Source organism: Raphanus sativus, chromosome 9 (assembly GCF_000801105.2).
Source record: "Raphanus sativus cultivar WK10039 chromosome 9, ASM80110v3, whole genome shotgun sequence".
Classification (NCBI taxonomy): Eukaryota; Viridiplantae; Streptophyta; class Magnoliopsida; order Brassicales; family Brassicaceae; genus Raphanus; species Raphanus sativus.
The window spans coordinates 31587601-31604485 of record NC_079519.1 but is presented as its reverse complement, the minus strand read 5'-3'; the positions used below and the strand labels follow the sequence as shown (position 1 = coordinate 31604485).

The 16885-nt window shown below is 36.3% G+C and overlaps 4 protein-coding genes, 1 non-coding gene and 1 pseudogene across 5 annotated transcripts; 4 read left to right on the top strand and 2 right to left on the bottom strand.

Annotated features, from left to right (window-relative positions):
- Positions 1–58: 58 nt before the first annotated feature.
- Positions 59–3573, bottom strand: LOC108828099 (fimbrin-2). The gene is made up of 14 exons (XM_018601665.2): positions 3371–3573; positions 3091–3264; positions 2638–2879; positions 2369–2540; positions 2247–2285; positions 2093–2161; positions 1891–2007; positions 1553–1764; positions 1298–1444; positions 1011–1210; positions 783–940; positions 601–697; positions 432–523; positions 59–347 (listed from the first exon to the last, which is right to left on the bottom strand). Exons 1-14 carry the CDS (start codon positions 3455–3457, stop codon positions 198–200), a joined length of 1956 nt encoding a protein of 651 aa, XP_018457167.1. The 5' UTR covers positions 3458–3573; the 3' UTR covers positions 59–197.
- A 1642-nt stretch (positions 3574–5215) lies between these two features.
- Positions 5216–5287, top strand: TRNAK-UUU (transfer RNA lysine (anticodon UUU)). Its single transcript has one exon. It is a non-coding gene; the product is annotated as a tRNA-Lys (tRNA).
- A 51-nt stretch (positions 5288–5338) lies between these two features.
- On the top strand, positions 5339–7469 carry LOC108824127 (protein PEP-RELATED DEVELOPMENT ARRESTED 1, chloroplastic). Its single transcript, XM_018597492.2, has 9 exons — positions 5339–5731; positions 5857–6012; positions 6103–6171; positions 6256–6426; positions 6491–6634; positions 6719–6877; positions 6979–7044; positions 7139–7198; positions 7299–7469. The coding sequence occupies exons 1-9, from the start codon at positions 5408–5410 to the stop codon at positions 7341–7343; spliced, it is 1194 nt and encodes a 397-aa protein (XP_018452994.1). The 5' UTR covers positions 5339–5407; the 3' UTR covers positions 7344–7469.
- A 629-nt stretch (positions 7470–8098) lies between these two features.
- On the top strand, positions 8099–9123 carry LOC130500266 (uncharacterized protein At5g48480-like). The gene is made up of 2 exons (XM_056995066.1): positions 8099–8509; positions 8669–9123. The coding sequence occupies exons 1-2, from the start codon at positions 8214–8216 to the stop codon at positions 8871–8873; spliced, it is 501 nt and encodes a 166-aa protein (XP_056851046.1). The 5' UTR covers positions 8099–8213; the 3' UTR covers positions 8874–9123.
- A 2950-nt stretch (positions 9124–12073) lies between these two features.
- On the top strand, positions 12074–13153 carry LOC108827061 (uncharacterized). Its single transcript, XM_018600409.2, has 4 exons — positions 12074–12242; positions 12314–12547; positions 12636–12809; positions 12912–13153. Exons 1-4 carry the CDS (start codon positions 12234–12236, stop codon positions 12972–12974), a joined length of 480 nt encoding a protein of 159 aa, XP_018455911.1. The 5' UTR covers positions 12074–12233; the 3' UTR covers positions 12975–13153.
- A 1855-nt stretch (positions 13154–15008) lies between these two features.
- LOC108825220 (cysteine-rich repeat secretory protein 55-like) lies at positions 15009–15760 on the bottom strand (annotated as a pseudogene).
- Between the last annotated feature and the right edge of the window lie 1125 nt (positions 15761–16885).

The following is a 16885-nucleotide window of genomic DNA, read 5'->3' as shown; positions in this document are numbered from 1 at the left end:
CTGGGAACTGGCACACTCAATTGTTGAATGTGAACACTGTGTTGTGCAAATGAACATATACAACCAGGTATCAAACACTTCTATAATACCAATATTGTTTTTTTTCCACCCAAAGAAAGCACAAGGGAATACGTTATAGCATCATGAATAAAATTTTGAAGTAAATATATAACTTCACCATGGAACAGAACATAAAGTTATTCTAAAGAAGAATCCGAGGTAGAATCGTCGAGTAGACTTCCATTGTGGCTATCGGGAGATCCGGTAGGCTTAATAAGATGAAGAGGTTCTTTGAGAGTCCAGTGCATTATACTCGCCGTCAATGTCAGAATCATCTTCTGATTCACCTGTTGTACATCATACACATGAGATATTTTGATATTGTTGTTAAGCGATTACACTATTAGTGAAAAAGAGAGGCTTCAACGTACCTCAGTTATGTCTTCGGGGAGTAAAAATATGGAGCAACCCATCTTCCTGGCTATGCTAATCACGTAAGTGGCATTCATCTTCTTCTCTTCATCTGTATATAGCAAGTGTCCCTATTAAAACAAGTATACTCAAACACGCATAAACATATAAACACTAGCAGTTAATTACCAGTTGCTCCGTTTGTAACAAGACTCCAGTTTACGGCTCTTGGCTGCACTGAGCTCAACAGCTCCAGGAAGAATATACCATCGGACAAGCTCTTGTCCTGTCATATTCAGACATCCTTTGTCACTGACACGAGTTGTCAAGTAAGATATAGGCACCTTCACTAACAAGGTAGGAGTACTTACCCTGAAACTGTACATACGGGTTTGACTTCCGTTCTTTCTCACTTTAGCATTTGCCCACTCCAATATATCAACGTCTGTTATTTCTTTGCCGTTGGAATGGGATCTCAAGTTCTTAAGGAGTTGCAGGATGTTGTATCTCATCAATTGCCATAAGTATGCTGCAAGAGTTTTATTTATTTATTAATGTTCAACATTCATCAAACACAATCATAGGATTGGGAAATGTACCTAGTATGAGTTTCTTGTTCCCTTGAACAATGTCGTTACCAGCAATGTTAACCAAAGAGAACTTGAGCTGCTTCCCTAGTTTCACAACCTGATTACAGTTTTCTACTTTCTTGAATGGCAATTTTATCGGAGGCTTGCTTGCTATTTTCCAATTAACAAGTCCTGGAGACACCTTTTCTAGTGTCTGCAACAGTATCCACCTGTTGCCAAAAACCATAACTCAGTGTTAAATATACATTCATGATCTATTTATAACACTTCTTATACTCAATGTTAGAAATGCTAACCCATCTCTTAGATCCTCAAAGACGTTGTTTATGTAGACAGAACTATCAAAGCTGTTAATCCAAAACCGGAAGGCTTTTTCTTCTCTTGATATCTGAGTGTCATCAGGCAGAAAAGATATCTGTTTCGTTTTGGTGGAAAGCCCGTTCCTGCCAAAAAGAAAAACATGTGTTTCTCATTTGTTAAACTTCACAGAAGAGTCAGAGTGTGGATATACTAAAAGGTTCTCTATGAGTTAAACTAAGTGTTTCTTTCACCTGTGCTGGAAGATATGTGCTACAAAGGCAAGATTAAGATTCGGGGAACCTTCAACAATATCTTTTGCGGTCAAGTATCTCCTGCACCCCATTCTGTCTGCATGTTCGAGAACATTTTTGGCTCTCTCAAATGGGTTCTTGGCTGCTAACTTTGAAGGATTCTTGTGCTCTGGTGCTAGGACGTTTAATAGATTAGTGTAAGCTTCAGCATCCTGCAGAAACCCATATCATAAGCCATGTGCATCTTACTATACAAGACTCTATGGAGCACTTACTAGGAAAAAGATTATATAAACCAACCAACTGGAGAACTTATATAACTTGATATTATTGGATACCTTTACATCAGAGGAGAAGTTTGTGACGGTTTTCTTATATTCAGTTTTTCTTAACTGAAAGTTCATCCATCTCAGTAAGATCTTATCAGGTGGTAAGCTCATCAACTCTTCCACATCCTGTTGATCCCAAAAGAAAGGAACAAAGTCATTAATTATAAAGAAGATGTTTGTTTTAGACAAGAGAACAACGAGAAGTATTTACCTTGCTATCATCAACCAACTCCACCAGCTGTGGAGTTTTCTTCAAGTTTAGATCTGCTAGCAATTGTATCTAAACATCACAGTCACAATAAAGATTAATCACACATCGTCTTATCAAAAAAACAAGCAAGCAGTAGCAAGCATTATAAACTCACCTTGATGATTTGAGAAATCACACCGAGCACAAGATGACGCTGAAACAGAGGAAAAAATAGTGTTAAAAGCCATAACCATTACAGAAAATGTGAAGGATACTGATAGTTACTGTTTCACATACCCTTCCTTCAATGATATCTTGAGTTCCTATATTAACAACAGTACACCCAATGGCCTTGGCAGAGTTAAGACAAAGCGTGTGGTTTTCGTTTCTCTCCCATGGATTAAGCATACTCTTAGTGTTGATAGCTCTTTCATCAATCGTCCCAGGAACCGCCACATTAATAAGTTTACTACGACCACATCAAAGATAAAACCAAAACCATTTATACCATCAAGAAAACATAACATGAAGCATAGAATCTAAGTAAGGAGGAGGTAAAGCCTTACCAAAGTAAAACACCATCTTTCACCACTTCGAATAGATCGTTAGAGGAAGGGTCGATAGGGAGGTACTTGTTTAGGAACTCATCTCCAGAGAGGTAGTTATTGATGTGAGCGACGTAAGAAGACTTCTCAGAGTCGCTGATGGTGTGCAACAAAGTGGTTGTAGCTGCCTTGAGAAACGCAGACGAGTTCTTCGCTCCGCTTCCGATTATAGCGTTCACATGCGCTTGAAGGTTCAAATAAATCTGCAAAGTTTAGGCGGCAAAATCGGTTATAAACGAAACGATTTTTTCTAATAAAAATCGGTCTAATCCGCGCCTAGGCATCGGCTAATAAATCGATTATACGCGAAAATAAATCTTTTTAAAATGATTTTTCTCACAGTTATCGTCTAACGATTTTAAGAACATTGACATGAGTATAAATCTTCCAACACAGAAGATCTGTGATACTGACCCTCAAGTAAAACTCGAAATCGACTTCATCGTTGGGGTTTGGATGGAAGCTTTGGATCAAAGACGCTCTTTCCTCAGTGGTGAGATTCTGATCTCCCACCACCTTTGATCTCCCCATCCTTGAGGCGAGGTCTGACACCGTGAGCTTCCCGCTCTCCCTCCTCATGCTCGTGAACTGTTAACAGAGTTTGATAGAAAAATCAGATCGAAAATCAATGAGAAATCAAAGAGTTCTCGTGATGATGATGATGATGATCCAGTGGATCGGAGATATAACGTACGTGAGATTTCAAACTCCGGAGCTCCACTTGCGTGAATTGGTTATGTAGCCATGGATCCGATACCAGGATCCCGACGAAACCTGACATTTCTCTACTTTTTCAGAGGTAATCCCGATACCGTTCTCTCCTCTGAAACTTTGAAACGGAGAAGGAGAAGAAGTAGAGAAGCTAAAGCAGAGCTGGCAGTGGGAAGGGAAGAGAAAAAGAAATTCAAAATTGTGACGAAATTGCCCTTTTGAGCTTTTTGCGTTTTAAAAAAATTTCGCAATCACCTTTTTATTTTGTGTGGGCGAGGAACTGTGACCTGTGAGGGGCCCATCTCACTTGCGCTTGGTGGGGGTGGGCTCATATTGTCGTCTGAGACTATGGTTATACCCTTACGTCTGGATACTCCTCGTGACTCTTCTGAGGGTAAACTTGGGAATTGCGAAATTTACGCCTAGTTACTAGTTGGAACCAAATGTAACGGTCGTTTTGAGTAATTTGTTATTCACCCTCTAAAGGAGGATTCAAACTAGTTCATTAAATTCAAACTTATTTGACTTTAATTTTTTTGTGGCATTATTAGGAGTTCAAACAAATTGTTTTGGCTGTGATTGGTAATTATTAGAATAACTGAAAAGCAATTGAAAATAGATAAATTAAGAAGAGATTCATAAATTAAATTAAATTAAATAATAAAAAGCAAAATTGAATTAAATAATATTTTTTTCTTCTCACATACCAGAAAACAAATAAGTTTACTCTTCGTTAATTGTAATAAGCAAAATATAACTAAAATTTTGAAGGGTAACAGATGAAACCACAACAGTGATAAAAATTTATAAATATATGTATCTACAATTTCTTTTATTATTAAAACCACATCACATTTGTTCTACAAGCTACCATTCAAAGCATAAAACACTTTTTAATTATTTTGTTATTAGCTGAATCAAAGTAAATATCATTTTTTCTACTCAAATTAACTTGTAGTACGAGAAATGCTGCACAAACTTCATTTAATTTTTCTTTTAAATATGTTTTTACATCTGGAAGAATGCAAAAAAAGGCATTTAATTCAACTCATGAGAAAATCCACATATCTATAAGTTGCTGAGCAAAGTGGACGATGCCAGAAATGCATTAGTTATGGTAGTTCTTTTAGGTAGTTAAAGTCTGAAAAGATCAGATTTATGTAGCGAGACATAGGTGGTCTGATGCTACCCCAACCTACCAATAATTGTATATAAAACCATATTTATAAGATAACGTGTATGTTATAAATAGGCATGGAGAAACTGTTTGATTGCAATGGTGTACTATAAAGCTACACCTAAAGGAAGATTAGGAAATAAAGCATGTGCCAGACATAGTGAATGGGAAATAAAGATACATTTTGTAATAATTGAGCCAATATCAAGCAATCCTTGCCTGCCGGCAAAAAAAAAAAAATCAAGCAATCCTTGCCATGCTTTGTTGCTTTCTCACTTCAAGAAAATTATATTATAGTGATGAACGATTATATCTTACCTTGAATAAGGGTTAGATAGATTACAAGTTATAAAATGAATACATGACTTTTCATCTTATCAGTTGATCAATTAAACTAGAATCCATTACGTGAAAATTTACATGGCATCATTAAAATGATCATTCAACTCAACCTCTAATAAGAATGATAAAACACCATTATGTCATTTGGACCCCATCCATGCTTCTTTCACATGGTTGCTCACCTCTGAAGATTTTCATAATTGAAACTTGATTTTGTGCATCAAAAGTATATTATAGTAACCAATCTTTTATTATTTGATAAGTTCTTTGGTATCAATTTATAAATTATAACATCATAAGTTCTCGTAAGCCGTCTTAGCTCAGTGGTAGAGCGCGTGACTTTTAATCCCGTGGCCGTGGGTTCGATCCCCACAGACGGCGATAATATTTTTTTTTCTTATTTTTCCCGAAAATTATCATTTATACTTATCCTCGTCGTCTTCGTCTTCCACACTTCATCGTATCTCCTTCTCCCCTTGCTTAAACCCAGAACCTCAAAGCATGTTACAATCTCTTCACCTTCGTTTTCACTCCTCCCCGACACCTCCAAGAAGAGAGTCTCTGACTCCATCAATTACCTCTTCACTTACTTTCTCCTTTTGCTCGTTCCGACCAAACAAAACCCAGAAACCGAACCGGCGGCTAGTTCAATTCTGCGCCCCTTACGAGGTTGGAGGCGGATACACCGACGAGGAGCTTTTCGAAAGATACGGAACCCATCAGAGTAAAACCAACGCCGACGACAAGCTTGACGCATCTGAGTACGAGGCGTTGCTTAAAGGAGGCGAACAAGTAACCTCAGTTCTCGAAGAGATGATAACCCTCGTAAGCTTTGCGTTTCTCTCCTCGTTTTTTTTCTTAAGCTTGGCATTTCGTCGAACAACTTAGCGGCGTGTAGGTTTTGACATGTGAAAGTGCCACCACTTGTGTGTGTGTGTGTGTGTGTGTAGCTGCAAGATATGAAGATGAATGAAGCATCTGAGAACGTTGCTGTGGAATTGGCTGCGCAAGGAGTTATAGGGAAAAGAGTTGATGAAATGGAGTCTGGGTTCATGATGGCTCTTGATTACATGATTCAACTCGCTGACAGAGACCAAGACGATAAAGTAAAATCCTTTTTTGTGTGTGTTTTGTGAACTCAGATTGCATTGTAATGTTAAAAGCAATTAACTTTTTTTGTTTTTTTTTGAGTTCAGAGGAAGGCTTTGTTAGAGGTCGTCAAGGAGACTGTCTTATCTCATCTCACTAAAAAATGTCCTCCTCATGTGAGTAACAGTTGATCTTCTTTTGTTTACAAGACTTTCCAATAGCTTCTTCATTCATTGACTGTTTGGTGTGCTTATATTCAGGTACAAGTGATTGGTCTACTCTGTAGAACACCTAAAAAAGAGAGTAGACAAGAGCTGCTGCGTAGGGTGGCTGCAGGTGGTGGGGCTTTTGAAGGCAAGGACGGTACTAAGCTTCATTTACCCGGAGCTAATCTGAATGACATAGCTAATCAAGCTGATGATTTGCTAGAGGTAGATAAAACATTTGTATTTCGAGATCACGCAATGTGAACAAAGTCTGAGGAAATATTTGCAGACTATGGAGACAAGGCCGGCTGTTCCTGATCGGAAACTACTAGCGAGGCTTGTTTTGATCAGAGAGGAAGCGAGGAACATGATGGGAGGTGGTATACTTGATGAGAGAAATGACCGTGGTTTCTCCACTCTGCCTGAATCAGAGGTTTGTGAGATGAAACACTACTATTATTATGTCACGTTGAGATACAATTTGACTTGTTGTTTTATTATCATTTAAATAAACCAGGTGAATTTCTTAACCAAATTGGTAGCTCTGAAACCTGGAAAGACAGTGCAGCAAATGATCAAGAATGTCATGCAAGGGAAAGATGAAGGTGCAGATGATCTTAGCAATGAGGAGGATGGTTCTGGCCAAGGAAGAAGACAAAGTGGATTAAACGGAAGGGTAAGTATGATCACACCCAACACATTTTCTGTTAAAAGATAAGATCTTTGAGTAGGTACTAAACCAAAGATTAAAACTTGGCCTACTTGAATCCTATACAGGGAAGCTTTACAGGGAAAAAACCATTACCTGTAAGGCCAGGAATGTTTCTAGAGACTGTCACAAAGGTGTGTTGGTCGATTAGCTTTGTCCAATAAAAGATGATTAGGGATAAGAAATATTGACCATTTTTGTGTGATGTTTTAAATTCAATCTCGATAGGTAATGGGAAGCATATACTCGGGTAATTCATCCGGTATCACGGCACAACATCTAGAATGGGTGAGTTCCTTAAAAACAACCACCAAATATGTTGCATACAGTGTCTCTCTTTACTTTTTCTTTTTGCGTTCACTAGAGCTTCTAAATTTGTATTGTTCAGGTACACGAGAAAACTCTCCAAGTTCTTGAAGAAATTGCGTATTAACTTGTATCTTCATTGTTACCAAACCAACAAGGAAAGTAGATGTTGTGTCCTCCATAGATGTTGTTCACTATATAATAATTGTAACTTGGTTGGTTGATATGACGAATGTTGAGCACATCTCATAAATTTGGTATCCATCATCAGCCCTAACAATCATTAACAATGCACATCCATCAAATCTGAAAACTTTAGTTAGCTAGTTAGAGTATCTACATTGGCTCCTAAAAATCCATATGAAAACTTTTCAAGAAATTTTGACATGAGTAGCAAACTTATGAAAATTTTAATTTGAAAAATTCATGTGAAAGTTTTTTTCATTTGGAAGATACAGTCCACGTGAAAGTTTTTCAATTGGAAGATATTGATATGATTCTCAAGCTTTTGAATATTTTTGTGACAAACTTTTTTATAAAAATTTCAATGCAGATGGACTTGAAAGAATAAGAATGATTGATAGTTAGCCTGGAAGAAAAGTATCTGATTCCCAGGCTCCCAGCCAAAATAAACTTTAGTAGTTGATTTTTAACTAAACATATTCTTAAGCGGTTTAATTGAGGAGACACGTGGAGGACACACAATAGCCTTGTAGTATTAAATGAAGGATAATAGGGGTATACGGTCGTAAATAAGTGAAAAAGTAAGGGTGACAAAATCTAACGGACGTGAGAGCAATTTGTTATAGAATCCTCGTCAGGTGAACGAAACGATTCCGTTTCTCCGCTTCCAAAAAGAAATATCTACACTACACACCACAAACAAACAACAGACTTCTCTTCACACGCCATTTGCATTCTTCTCTCTCTCTCTCTCTCTCTCTCTCTCTCTCTCTCTCTCTCTCTAACCAACGAATCTCTCTCTCTCTCTAAAACAATGGCTCAGGAAGACGTCGCTGCTGCTGCTGCTGCTACTAACGGTGCTACTACCGTGGTGGAGAAGGTGAAGTCAGTTACCTTCACGGCGTACAAGCCTCAGCTGATCGTGGAAGCACAGAAGGTCGGCGACGCTGTTGCTTTCTACAAGGCGGTGTTTGACGCTGTGGAGACTGGACGCTCTCTCTACCCTAAGCGTAAGGCTGACCAAGAGCTCCCTCACCTCGTCTCTTCCGAGCTCAAGCTCGCCGGAACAACCGTCGTCGTTTCTGACGTCTCCGTTAACTCTGGTTCTGAGTAAGCTCTCTCTCTTAGGGTTTAGTCGCTGGATCTCCGTGTTATCTCGGTTTGTTAGGGTTTTAGCTCGTTTAGAGTTTGATTTCGTCTCAGATCTGGAGATAAGATAAGAGAAGTCTCTGAGCATATATTGTGTTTATTTGTTGTTACATTGAACAGTGTGAAGACGGGGACTATGCCTGCGATCCTCGAGACTGATGACGTGGAAGCTGCGGTTGCGAAGGCCGTTGCCGCTGGAGCTGTCAAGGTGGAGGAGGAGGAGGTTGGAGTCAAGGGGAAGGTGACGGATCCGTTCGGTTTCACGTGGATCTTTGTTTCTCCGGCGAAGGAGAGTGATGAGAAGGAAGATAACAAAGAGGTCTAACTGTCAACCGTCGGATCTGATCTCATTCGTCGGTTTCTGAAAAAAACTTTTTTAATATTATCCTATGCTTTTTATTTAGTTTGTCTTTTGTTGGAATCTCCGGTATGAGTAAACCGGATTGATTAGGCTAATGACTTTTGTTTGAATTTCACCCCTTTTGACATAAACTTGGTGAAAGAAATAACGAAAAATCTCGGATGTTTTAGTGTTTTGTTTATTATGCTTAGTCTTTTTAAACTATTTTCTGTCATTTTGATGGTTGTGTTGAGGGAGTCGTCTCTTTGAAATTTAAAATGAATGGTTCAATGGTTGGATACATAGATTAGATAAGAAGCTGTGAAAGAAACAAGTGGATAGAATTTGTGATTATTATTTAATCAATCTTTCGTTTGGTGTCAGTCTATTGAAAATTGTGTCAAACCTTAAGCCTCTGGGTTTGTGCTTTTTTGGTTCTCTCTTTCTTTTTGGGAAATTGCCATTATGCAGTCATCCTCTGTCCACACAAATCTTTGAATGGGGCTTTGGGCCTTGTGAAGTTTTCAATTTGATACCAACACGCAAAAGAAATCATTATTGTTCATCATTAATTTTAAAAAATTAACACACGATTTTAGACAAGAAAATAAAGCTGATGTAACCTTATTACCTTAACAAGTTGGGACGTTGGCTAGGCGACATTTTGCTGGGGAGTCCAACAGCGAGTTGGGATCAATACCGAAAGAACCGAGCCATGGAGAGAGAGTTCTTGACGCCAGAAAGACAACTGTATTTAGCAGCAGAGCTGCGATGGGCTTGTTGTACTATCTTGGTCAGTGGTCACCACTGGTTTGCACTCATTTAACTCTGCCTTGGTCATGCCATCAAAATGTCGACAAACGTTCAATGTTGAAAAATGTTGCCAACTAAACTTATATGTATTTAATTATGAAAATGCAAGTTATCCAACCAAAGGAAAACATAACTAAATAAAGAGAATAAGCTTATATAAGAATCAAAACCGACTTTATCTAACTAAACCAGATCTTTTAGTTTAACTGCCTTAATACAGTTGACAAAAAAAACTGCCTTAATACAAACATTTATATCATTGATAAAAGGCTATCCCGTTGATATATGTTTTTAGGTTTAACTGCTTTTTCAATTTTAAAGGCTGCAATATGCAGTGCAATTGCATTATGCTGGTATGAACACTTGCAGTAATTTTGACCTAACCCCACATAGACCCCACCTGTCCTCTGTCAAACAAAACTAGTGATAAACTGGTTCAAGGTAGACATAAAAAAAAACTAGTGGACAAAACTAGTGATAAACTAGTTCAAAAATTTTGATCAAAAAAAAAAACTGGTTCAAAAAAAAGTACACATAAATTGTTATTCGTTTCGATTCGATCCCAAAAAATTGGATATTCATAACTTTACGAATCAAAACAAATACTAAAATTTAATATCCATAAAAGACTGAGCAAACCACAAATACTCATATTTTATAAAAATTAAATATTAAATCTGATCCATAATATATATGCATAACATGTATATATAAAATTAATTATAATTGCGGTATCTCTATATAAGATTTTAGTATTTTTCAGTAATTTAGTTATTTGGTTATTAAATTTCTAAAAGTATGTTGTTTTAAAATATTTTGTAATGAAATATTACTATTTCATATTATTTTTTTTTTTCTTTAAGTTTTTCAAAAATATTGTTTATTACTTTTTTTTTCATCAAACATACAGACTCATATTGACTTTGTACACCAAACTGGTAGCTCGGCATCCATGTGGATGACAAAAGACGATTGTTGTCTGGCACTGCGTGCTAAACGATCCGCCTTTGAATTTGCCGTCCTTGGTACATGAATGAGCTGTGAGCTATGGAAACTACTTTGTAAGCTCTTGATATCCTCCAGATAACTTGCGAACGCCGGCCAATCTTCTGGTTCCGAAACCATCTTCACCAACTAAGAACAATCCGTTGCAAATGTAACCTGAAACTAGCGTAAATTCCTCATACATTCCATTGCCCAAATCAATGCTTCCACCTCCGAGTGAAGGGGAGATATACTTGCCCGAACATTTCGTGCCCCCATTAATCCCTCATACCTTTCCAGAGTACTGTACCATCCTTGTCCCGAGAAAGAGTCTTTATCCTTCCACGAACCATCGGTGAAGCACCATCTCCCTGAAATTGAAGAAGGCTGATATGCTTGCGGTGGTATAGGATGTCAGATAGTTATTGTTTATTACTTTTTATCAGATCGAATCAGATATCCAGTTACAAATTAATTTTTCAAATATCAGTAATATCTAATATCTAAAATATTACGGATCAAATCGAATCGAAAAATATTTATAAATGCAGAATGATACAAATCATAAATATCCTTAAAATTCTAGATATTTGATCTATGTCCACCCCTAAAACTATTAAAGTTTAATGACATTTGAATTGTGACAATGTTGGTTTCACACTGCACAGAGCTCGAAGTTTCATAACAGAGGTTAATGTTGGATGTGGCCCCTTCTTCCTAAAGCTCATTTATTCACTCTTTTGTCTTTAAAAGCATTTTCAAGGGTTCGTTCTATTTTCTATTCTAAAATAGAGTAACTCTATAATAGAGATGAACTTTGCTCCAATGGTACTCTATTTTAGAGTAGAATATAGAGTGATGAACAAAAAAAAACAACTTACTCTATATTTGGAGTAAACATATTTTTCACTCTATTATAGAGTGAGAAATAGAGTACCATTAAAACATTTTTTACTCTAAACTCTATTTTAGTGTGAAAAGTTTGAGCACATAAAACTTGTTAATTTAATAACTCTTTTTTTTGGTCAAAAATAACTTTTTTTCAAAGTGAAAGTAAGTTATTTTTTTGTTTGTTTGTCAACCATGAATATAAAATGTTTTATATAAAAACAAAGTTTAAATCTTACAAAGCTAAGGGATAAAACATTTGAAAGATTAAAAACTTTGACCAAAAAAAGATTAAAAAGTAAAGACAAACTTCAGAACACACTGTATAAAAGGAAATAAGAAAACAAAAAAGAAACAGTAGAATTTTGTTAAAATGTAAAAGAAAGGAAGAATACAAGAGTAGCTAAGCCAACGTCTTCTTTTCACTTACCCTACTGAATTTTAAAATCTTTTTCTATGTGCTTAGACACACACAGTCTTTCTACTCCTATCTCCTACAAGTAGACTTTCAGACAACTTTGTCTCTGCTGAGTAATGAAAGAAACCCATCTGCCCATTTAATAGTCTCTCTCTCTCTCTCTCTCTCTCTCTCTCTCTCTCTCTCTCTCAATTACTTGAAGCAAAGATCTAACATCATCAATCTTGTTAGCCACAACAGCCATGGACTACGTAAGCTCCTTTCTCTTTCTTATTCTTCGTCTTTAGTGTGTACAAAGTTTAACCGTTTCTTATTCCACCAGGAATACGGTGGAGGAGAGTACTGCAGGAGAGGAGACGTGCCAGCGTTTGGAAGCTGGAACTGGGACGACGCCGTTCCATTCACTCAATGCTTCGAGACAGCATCCACTCAACAACCTGCTATTCTCCACTACGCTCCTTACCCTCAAGATCGCGATCTTTACCTCGAAAGTGATCTATACGATAGCCACCACCACCTTGTCTCACCCGCGGTGGTCCTTCTCCCTCGACGCAGGGTACTTCTTTCATTACCTCCCACATATAACACCTCCCCTTGACACCGTGAACTAATATGTTCCCGGGAAATGTTTTTTTTTGTTTCAGTCTAAGGTGGGCCAGGAGCCAAAGAGAGCCACCTCGAAGGAGCAACACAGCTTCAAGAACGAGGCGACGAGCTGTCCAACACCGTTGGAGAAGCGGAGGATGGCGGCACCGAAGCCAGTGGACGAAGACTTGTACAAGGTGTCCCCTCAACTCCTCTCCCTCAAATCAACAAAGGTAGAAACTATTTTTCTCAGTGCATCACTTGTTTTATCTTAATTCCGCTTTAATTATAGGTTTAAAGATTGATTTTGAAAATGTTATAACTCGAAAATGCAGAAGAAAGGAGGTGGGTTTGGGTGCATTCCAAGGTGTTTTTTGCCAACAAGCATGAGAGACTGATTCAGGGGACACTTTCTTTTCCTTTTTGTTGTTGGTTATTTATAATAGTATTAAAAACGCATGCTTGTGAAATTATGTATGTATTTTTAAATCATGCGTGGTTTAAAAGAAGAGATGGATTCCAAAAGATAGGATAAGCTAATTTAGTAGTAGCTTTGGGAAAAGCTAACCATATTGTATTATATAAATTAGTTAATGAAGACTTATTTTGAAACTTCTTTATGTTTTCGAAAGTATGGTCTAAATTTGTAATGTGTTAGTAGTGTAACTGTTGGATTTGGTGAGAATAATTTACGGATGGGAAAGAAAAGGAGTTAAAGACTGAGGAGGGAGGGGAATGTTGAATACTGTAGTAGCCTAGCTTCATGCCTTCATCTACGGATAGATTGACTTACGGCAGAGTTACTACCTTTTTCCTTTATGTGATTTGAAAAAGAGTGGACTAAGAAGCCAGATAACAGATACTCATTTCGTTTCAATTTAATTGTCTTTGTAAAAAAAAAGAATATGTTTTAAAATAAATATTATTTTATAATTACAATAAAAAATCATTAATAAAATTCTCCATATTACTTTTCTATTTGTTAAAATATAATTAGAAATATAAATAGTTGTTTTTTATTTTAAAAATCATTAATAAATTTTTCCATATTACTTTTCTATATTCCTAGAACTACAATTAAAATGAAATGGAAAAAGTATAAATGATTGGCAGGACAAATAGTTATGGAATTTATGGTAGATTCTTAGTACTATTTATGGAACTCAGTATACAACAGTGAAATTTTAAAAATACTTTACAAATTTTAAGTGATAACTAAAATTTGTCTTACATATTAATTAACTAGCAACACTTTATTTTCTGGATTATACAAGTATATTCTGGCCTGAACTCGAACCTTAGTAGATTCATCGTATTGAATTCCTCCCTTAAGTTAATCATCATTAGTCCACAAACGCCGATCAAACCCATATACTACGAATTACTTGAAAATAAAATTGATATCTACCCTAGCTAATATGGTATGCTATCCCTTCGTTCTTTTTGTTTTTCCACAGCACACTTTTAATACCAACGTTGTCTAAATCTCCTCGATTTCTTTTTTACTTTCACTGTGGTATACTGAATTTCTGATGGTACATATTTTGGATTTCTGTTGATATACCTTGTAGAAGATATACTAATAATATCAAATTTTCATTCATTTCATTGTAGAGAAACCCTTTATCTAAAAATTATTCATTTTCCATCAAATTTTTTCCTTTGTATTTTTCTCCTGATTTGTCATTAACTTGTATACACTGTACTATGCCTTTCATAAAAACAGCCCCATTATAATTAGGTAACCAAATGTTTTTGATTTTGTTTTGGACAGCATAACCAGTAAACCAGATGGCATCTTATAACGTTAATTAAGTCAACCATAGATGTTAGGCTTCACTCTAAAGGATCTACGACAACCGTCTCTTTCTCCTTACGTTACAAATATTAAAATCCAGGTTACAAAAAAATCTAAACTTTGAAATTCCTTGTGAAATTTTCTCGTCTTTTTTACTATCTTTTAGAAAAACAAAAGAAAATACACGTCCAAATAAAGAGAAAAGTAGTTGAATTATGGCTACCAGATGTTGTTTAAAGCTTTAGAAATAGACCCACACTTTAAAATTAGGGAAAAAGAAGGCGTTAAAATGTTGCACATAAAGGTCTAGAGCACGTTTAAAAAGACATCATGTCACAGTGCCACTAGCTTTTGGTTAAATTAGTTTATACTTTTCTACTTTGTTGTGGGGATAGGATGTTTACATTAATTTCTAATGCAACGGAGAAAAAAAAACTCCCAAAATTGTTTCTTAAATTCACAACTGAACCAAATCTATTTATCTACATTGCATGCACACATATAGTCCCACTATTAAAATTTTTACATGACTATCAATGATTTGTACGCATGATAGGAATCTAGAACAAATACAACTTTGTAAGTTTGCAACTTAATTGCTTACATGCGAAAGAAGAAACAAAAGGAAAAATCTTTATTTTATTGTGAACAGTACGTTGCACACATATGTACCAACACTTGTACCGGTTTTAGCCGGACCATCAAGAGGGAAGTAAAACGGATAAAGCTCGTACTGGACATAGCAACTACTATACAAAACACGACATCCCTTCTTGTTATGGCAAGCCGTCAATCCGTCATGAAGCTCCCGACCGCAGCTGCAAAACAATGAGCGCAATCTAATGCGCTTAAGTCCCTAGTGCACTGAACCAAACCGTTTAATGTCACAAACGGTGCCAGCTATGTCTTAGCTTTACCGAATTCATTATCGAACGTTTTGGGGTCAGTTTCAGTTACGTTAGCAAAGTTGTAGTATATAAGACCAGCACCCCTGTCGAGCTTCCCTATGAAGTTCTTTTGGCTGTAACGTAAGAAGCAGAAGTCGTATAAGATTCCTGAGTCAGATTGGTTTGGACAGATTTCACGGATTTTCTTGGCAGCGTCTTGGTGCAGCTGGAGCAATCGGTCTTGCTGATGTCTCCTCTGCATTGAGCAAGGCCGTAGATATTGTCTTTCTTGTTGTAACTTGAGGAAGTTGTGGTCGTGAAGCCTTGTGAAGGAGTCTTTGAGACGAGCGTCAGCGAAGAGAGAGTCGATGTTCTTGGAAACTTGGCTGCTTTTTGAGATGTTTGAGTTTTTGTTGCAGAGGTTCCATATAGAATCAGCTGCTCTGAAGCTACATACAAGGGCCAATACAAGCAGACATTTGACAATGAATGTCTTCATTTTCTTGATAAGCTACTTTGTCTTTTGAATCATTAGTAACACAAGAGCTAGAGTTTGATTTTATAGTGAAAATAGTTGAATAAACCAAAACGTTATCTACTCTAGAACGTGATTATCGTTAGAAGTGGGTCAAAACGCAGATTATTAAGTAGAGACACTATTGTTTTGTACAAAAAATCATAGACCGGTGAAGCCTATATAGCAGCCAAATACTTGTGACCCCAATCAGAGTAGTATATATGTATTTGGTCAACTTGTGAGCTCACTGGACATTGTTATATTATTACTTCTTAGTAACAAAATCTTAATAGCTGGAAGATTCCAAGATAGCATGCCGTCACGTGTGTGGGTCAATGTGAATGCAGCAGAAAGTGTTAGTCAAACGTCAACGTTAAAACAATATTGACCACTTCTCTCTTTAATTCCTTATAAATAATTTATAATTCATTATACATCCTCCAGTAAAAAAGCTTCTAATTTGGTCCTTAAGCACCTAAATAGAGCAAATAAACACCCAATTTTATCCATCGATCTATATAGATCTAACTAGTAGGGTATTAATAAACCAAGCAGTTGCATGTTTACATAAGAAATCTCATCATGTCAAAGACAATCTCATCATGTCAAAGACTCACACATGCATATATAACAACAATACAAAGGCTTAATTTCATGGGGCTCGAGAGGGCACAGAGGAGTCACATTGATACCCAACATAATCATGGGTTGTATACTTTTATTAGATACATTCATAAATCACTATCATGATTTTACTACATTCTCTTTTTTTTGGTTGTTCAAAATCTTACTACATTCAGTTGTATTCCATGGGTTTAAAAACAAATATTCTGAAAAAAATAGTTTCACAAAGATTTTTTTTTACTTTTTATGTAATATTATAAGTAAAATAATAACAAATTATAAGCTATGAAAATAATTATAGTTATTAAAACTTTAACATTATTTATGGACAATTCTTTCAAATGACATTTTTAAATTGTTGTCAGAATATAGATCTAAAAAATAAATGACCAAAATAATCGCTTTTTTTTTTTTTTACTTTTTGAAATTTGAAACTAAATCCCAAAACTCTAAACCCTAAATTTATGTTAGTTAACTTTTAAG

Bases quoted from the DNA above. Each gene is read 5' to 3' on its own strand.
- LOC108828099 (XM_018601665.2), bottom strand. From the start codon at position 3,457: ATGTCAGGTTTCGTCGGGATCCTGGTATCGGATCCATGGCTACATAAC. The intron at 941-1,010 runs GTACATTTCCCA...AAACTCTTGCAG, and splicing joins GAACAAGAAACTCATACTAG to CATACTTATGGCAATTGATG. The intron at 698-782 runs GTAAGTACTCCT...TGAATATGACAG, and splicing joins CCCGTATGTACAGTTTCAGG to GACAAGAGCTTGTCCGATGG.
- LOC108824127 (XM_018597492.2), top strand. From the start codon at position 5,408: ATGTTACAATCTCTTCACCTTCGTTTTCACTCCTCCCCGACACCTCCA. The intron at 5,732-5,856 runs GTAAGCTTTGCG...GTGTGTGTGTAG, and splicing joins TCGAAGAGATGATAACCCTC to CTGCAAGATATGAAGATGAA. The intron at 6,427-6,490 runs GTAGATAAAACA...AAATATTTGCAG, and splicing joins AAGCTGATGATTTGCTAGAG to ACTATGGAGACAAGGCCGGC.
- LOC130500266 (XM_056995066.1), top strand. From the start codon at position 8,214: ATGGCTCAGGAAGACGTCGCTGCTGCTGCTGCTGCTACTAACGGTGCT. The intron at 8,510-8,668 runs GTAAGCTCTCTC...TACATTGAACAG, and splicing joins TCCGTTAACTCTGGTTCTGA to TGTGAAGACGGGGACTATGC.
- LOC108827061 (XM_018600409.2), top strand. The intron at 12,548-12,635 runs GTACTTCTTTCA...TTTTTGTTTCAG, and splicing joins TCCTTCTCCCTCGACGCAGG to TCTAAGGTGGGCCAGGAGCC. The intron at 12,810-12,911 runs GTAGAAACTATT...TCGAAAATGCAG, and splicing joins TCTCCCTCAAATCAACAAAG to AAGAAAGGAGGTGGGTTTGG.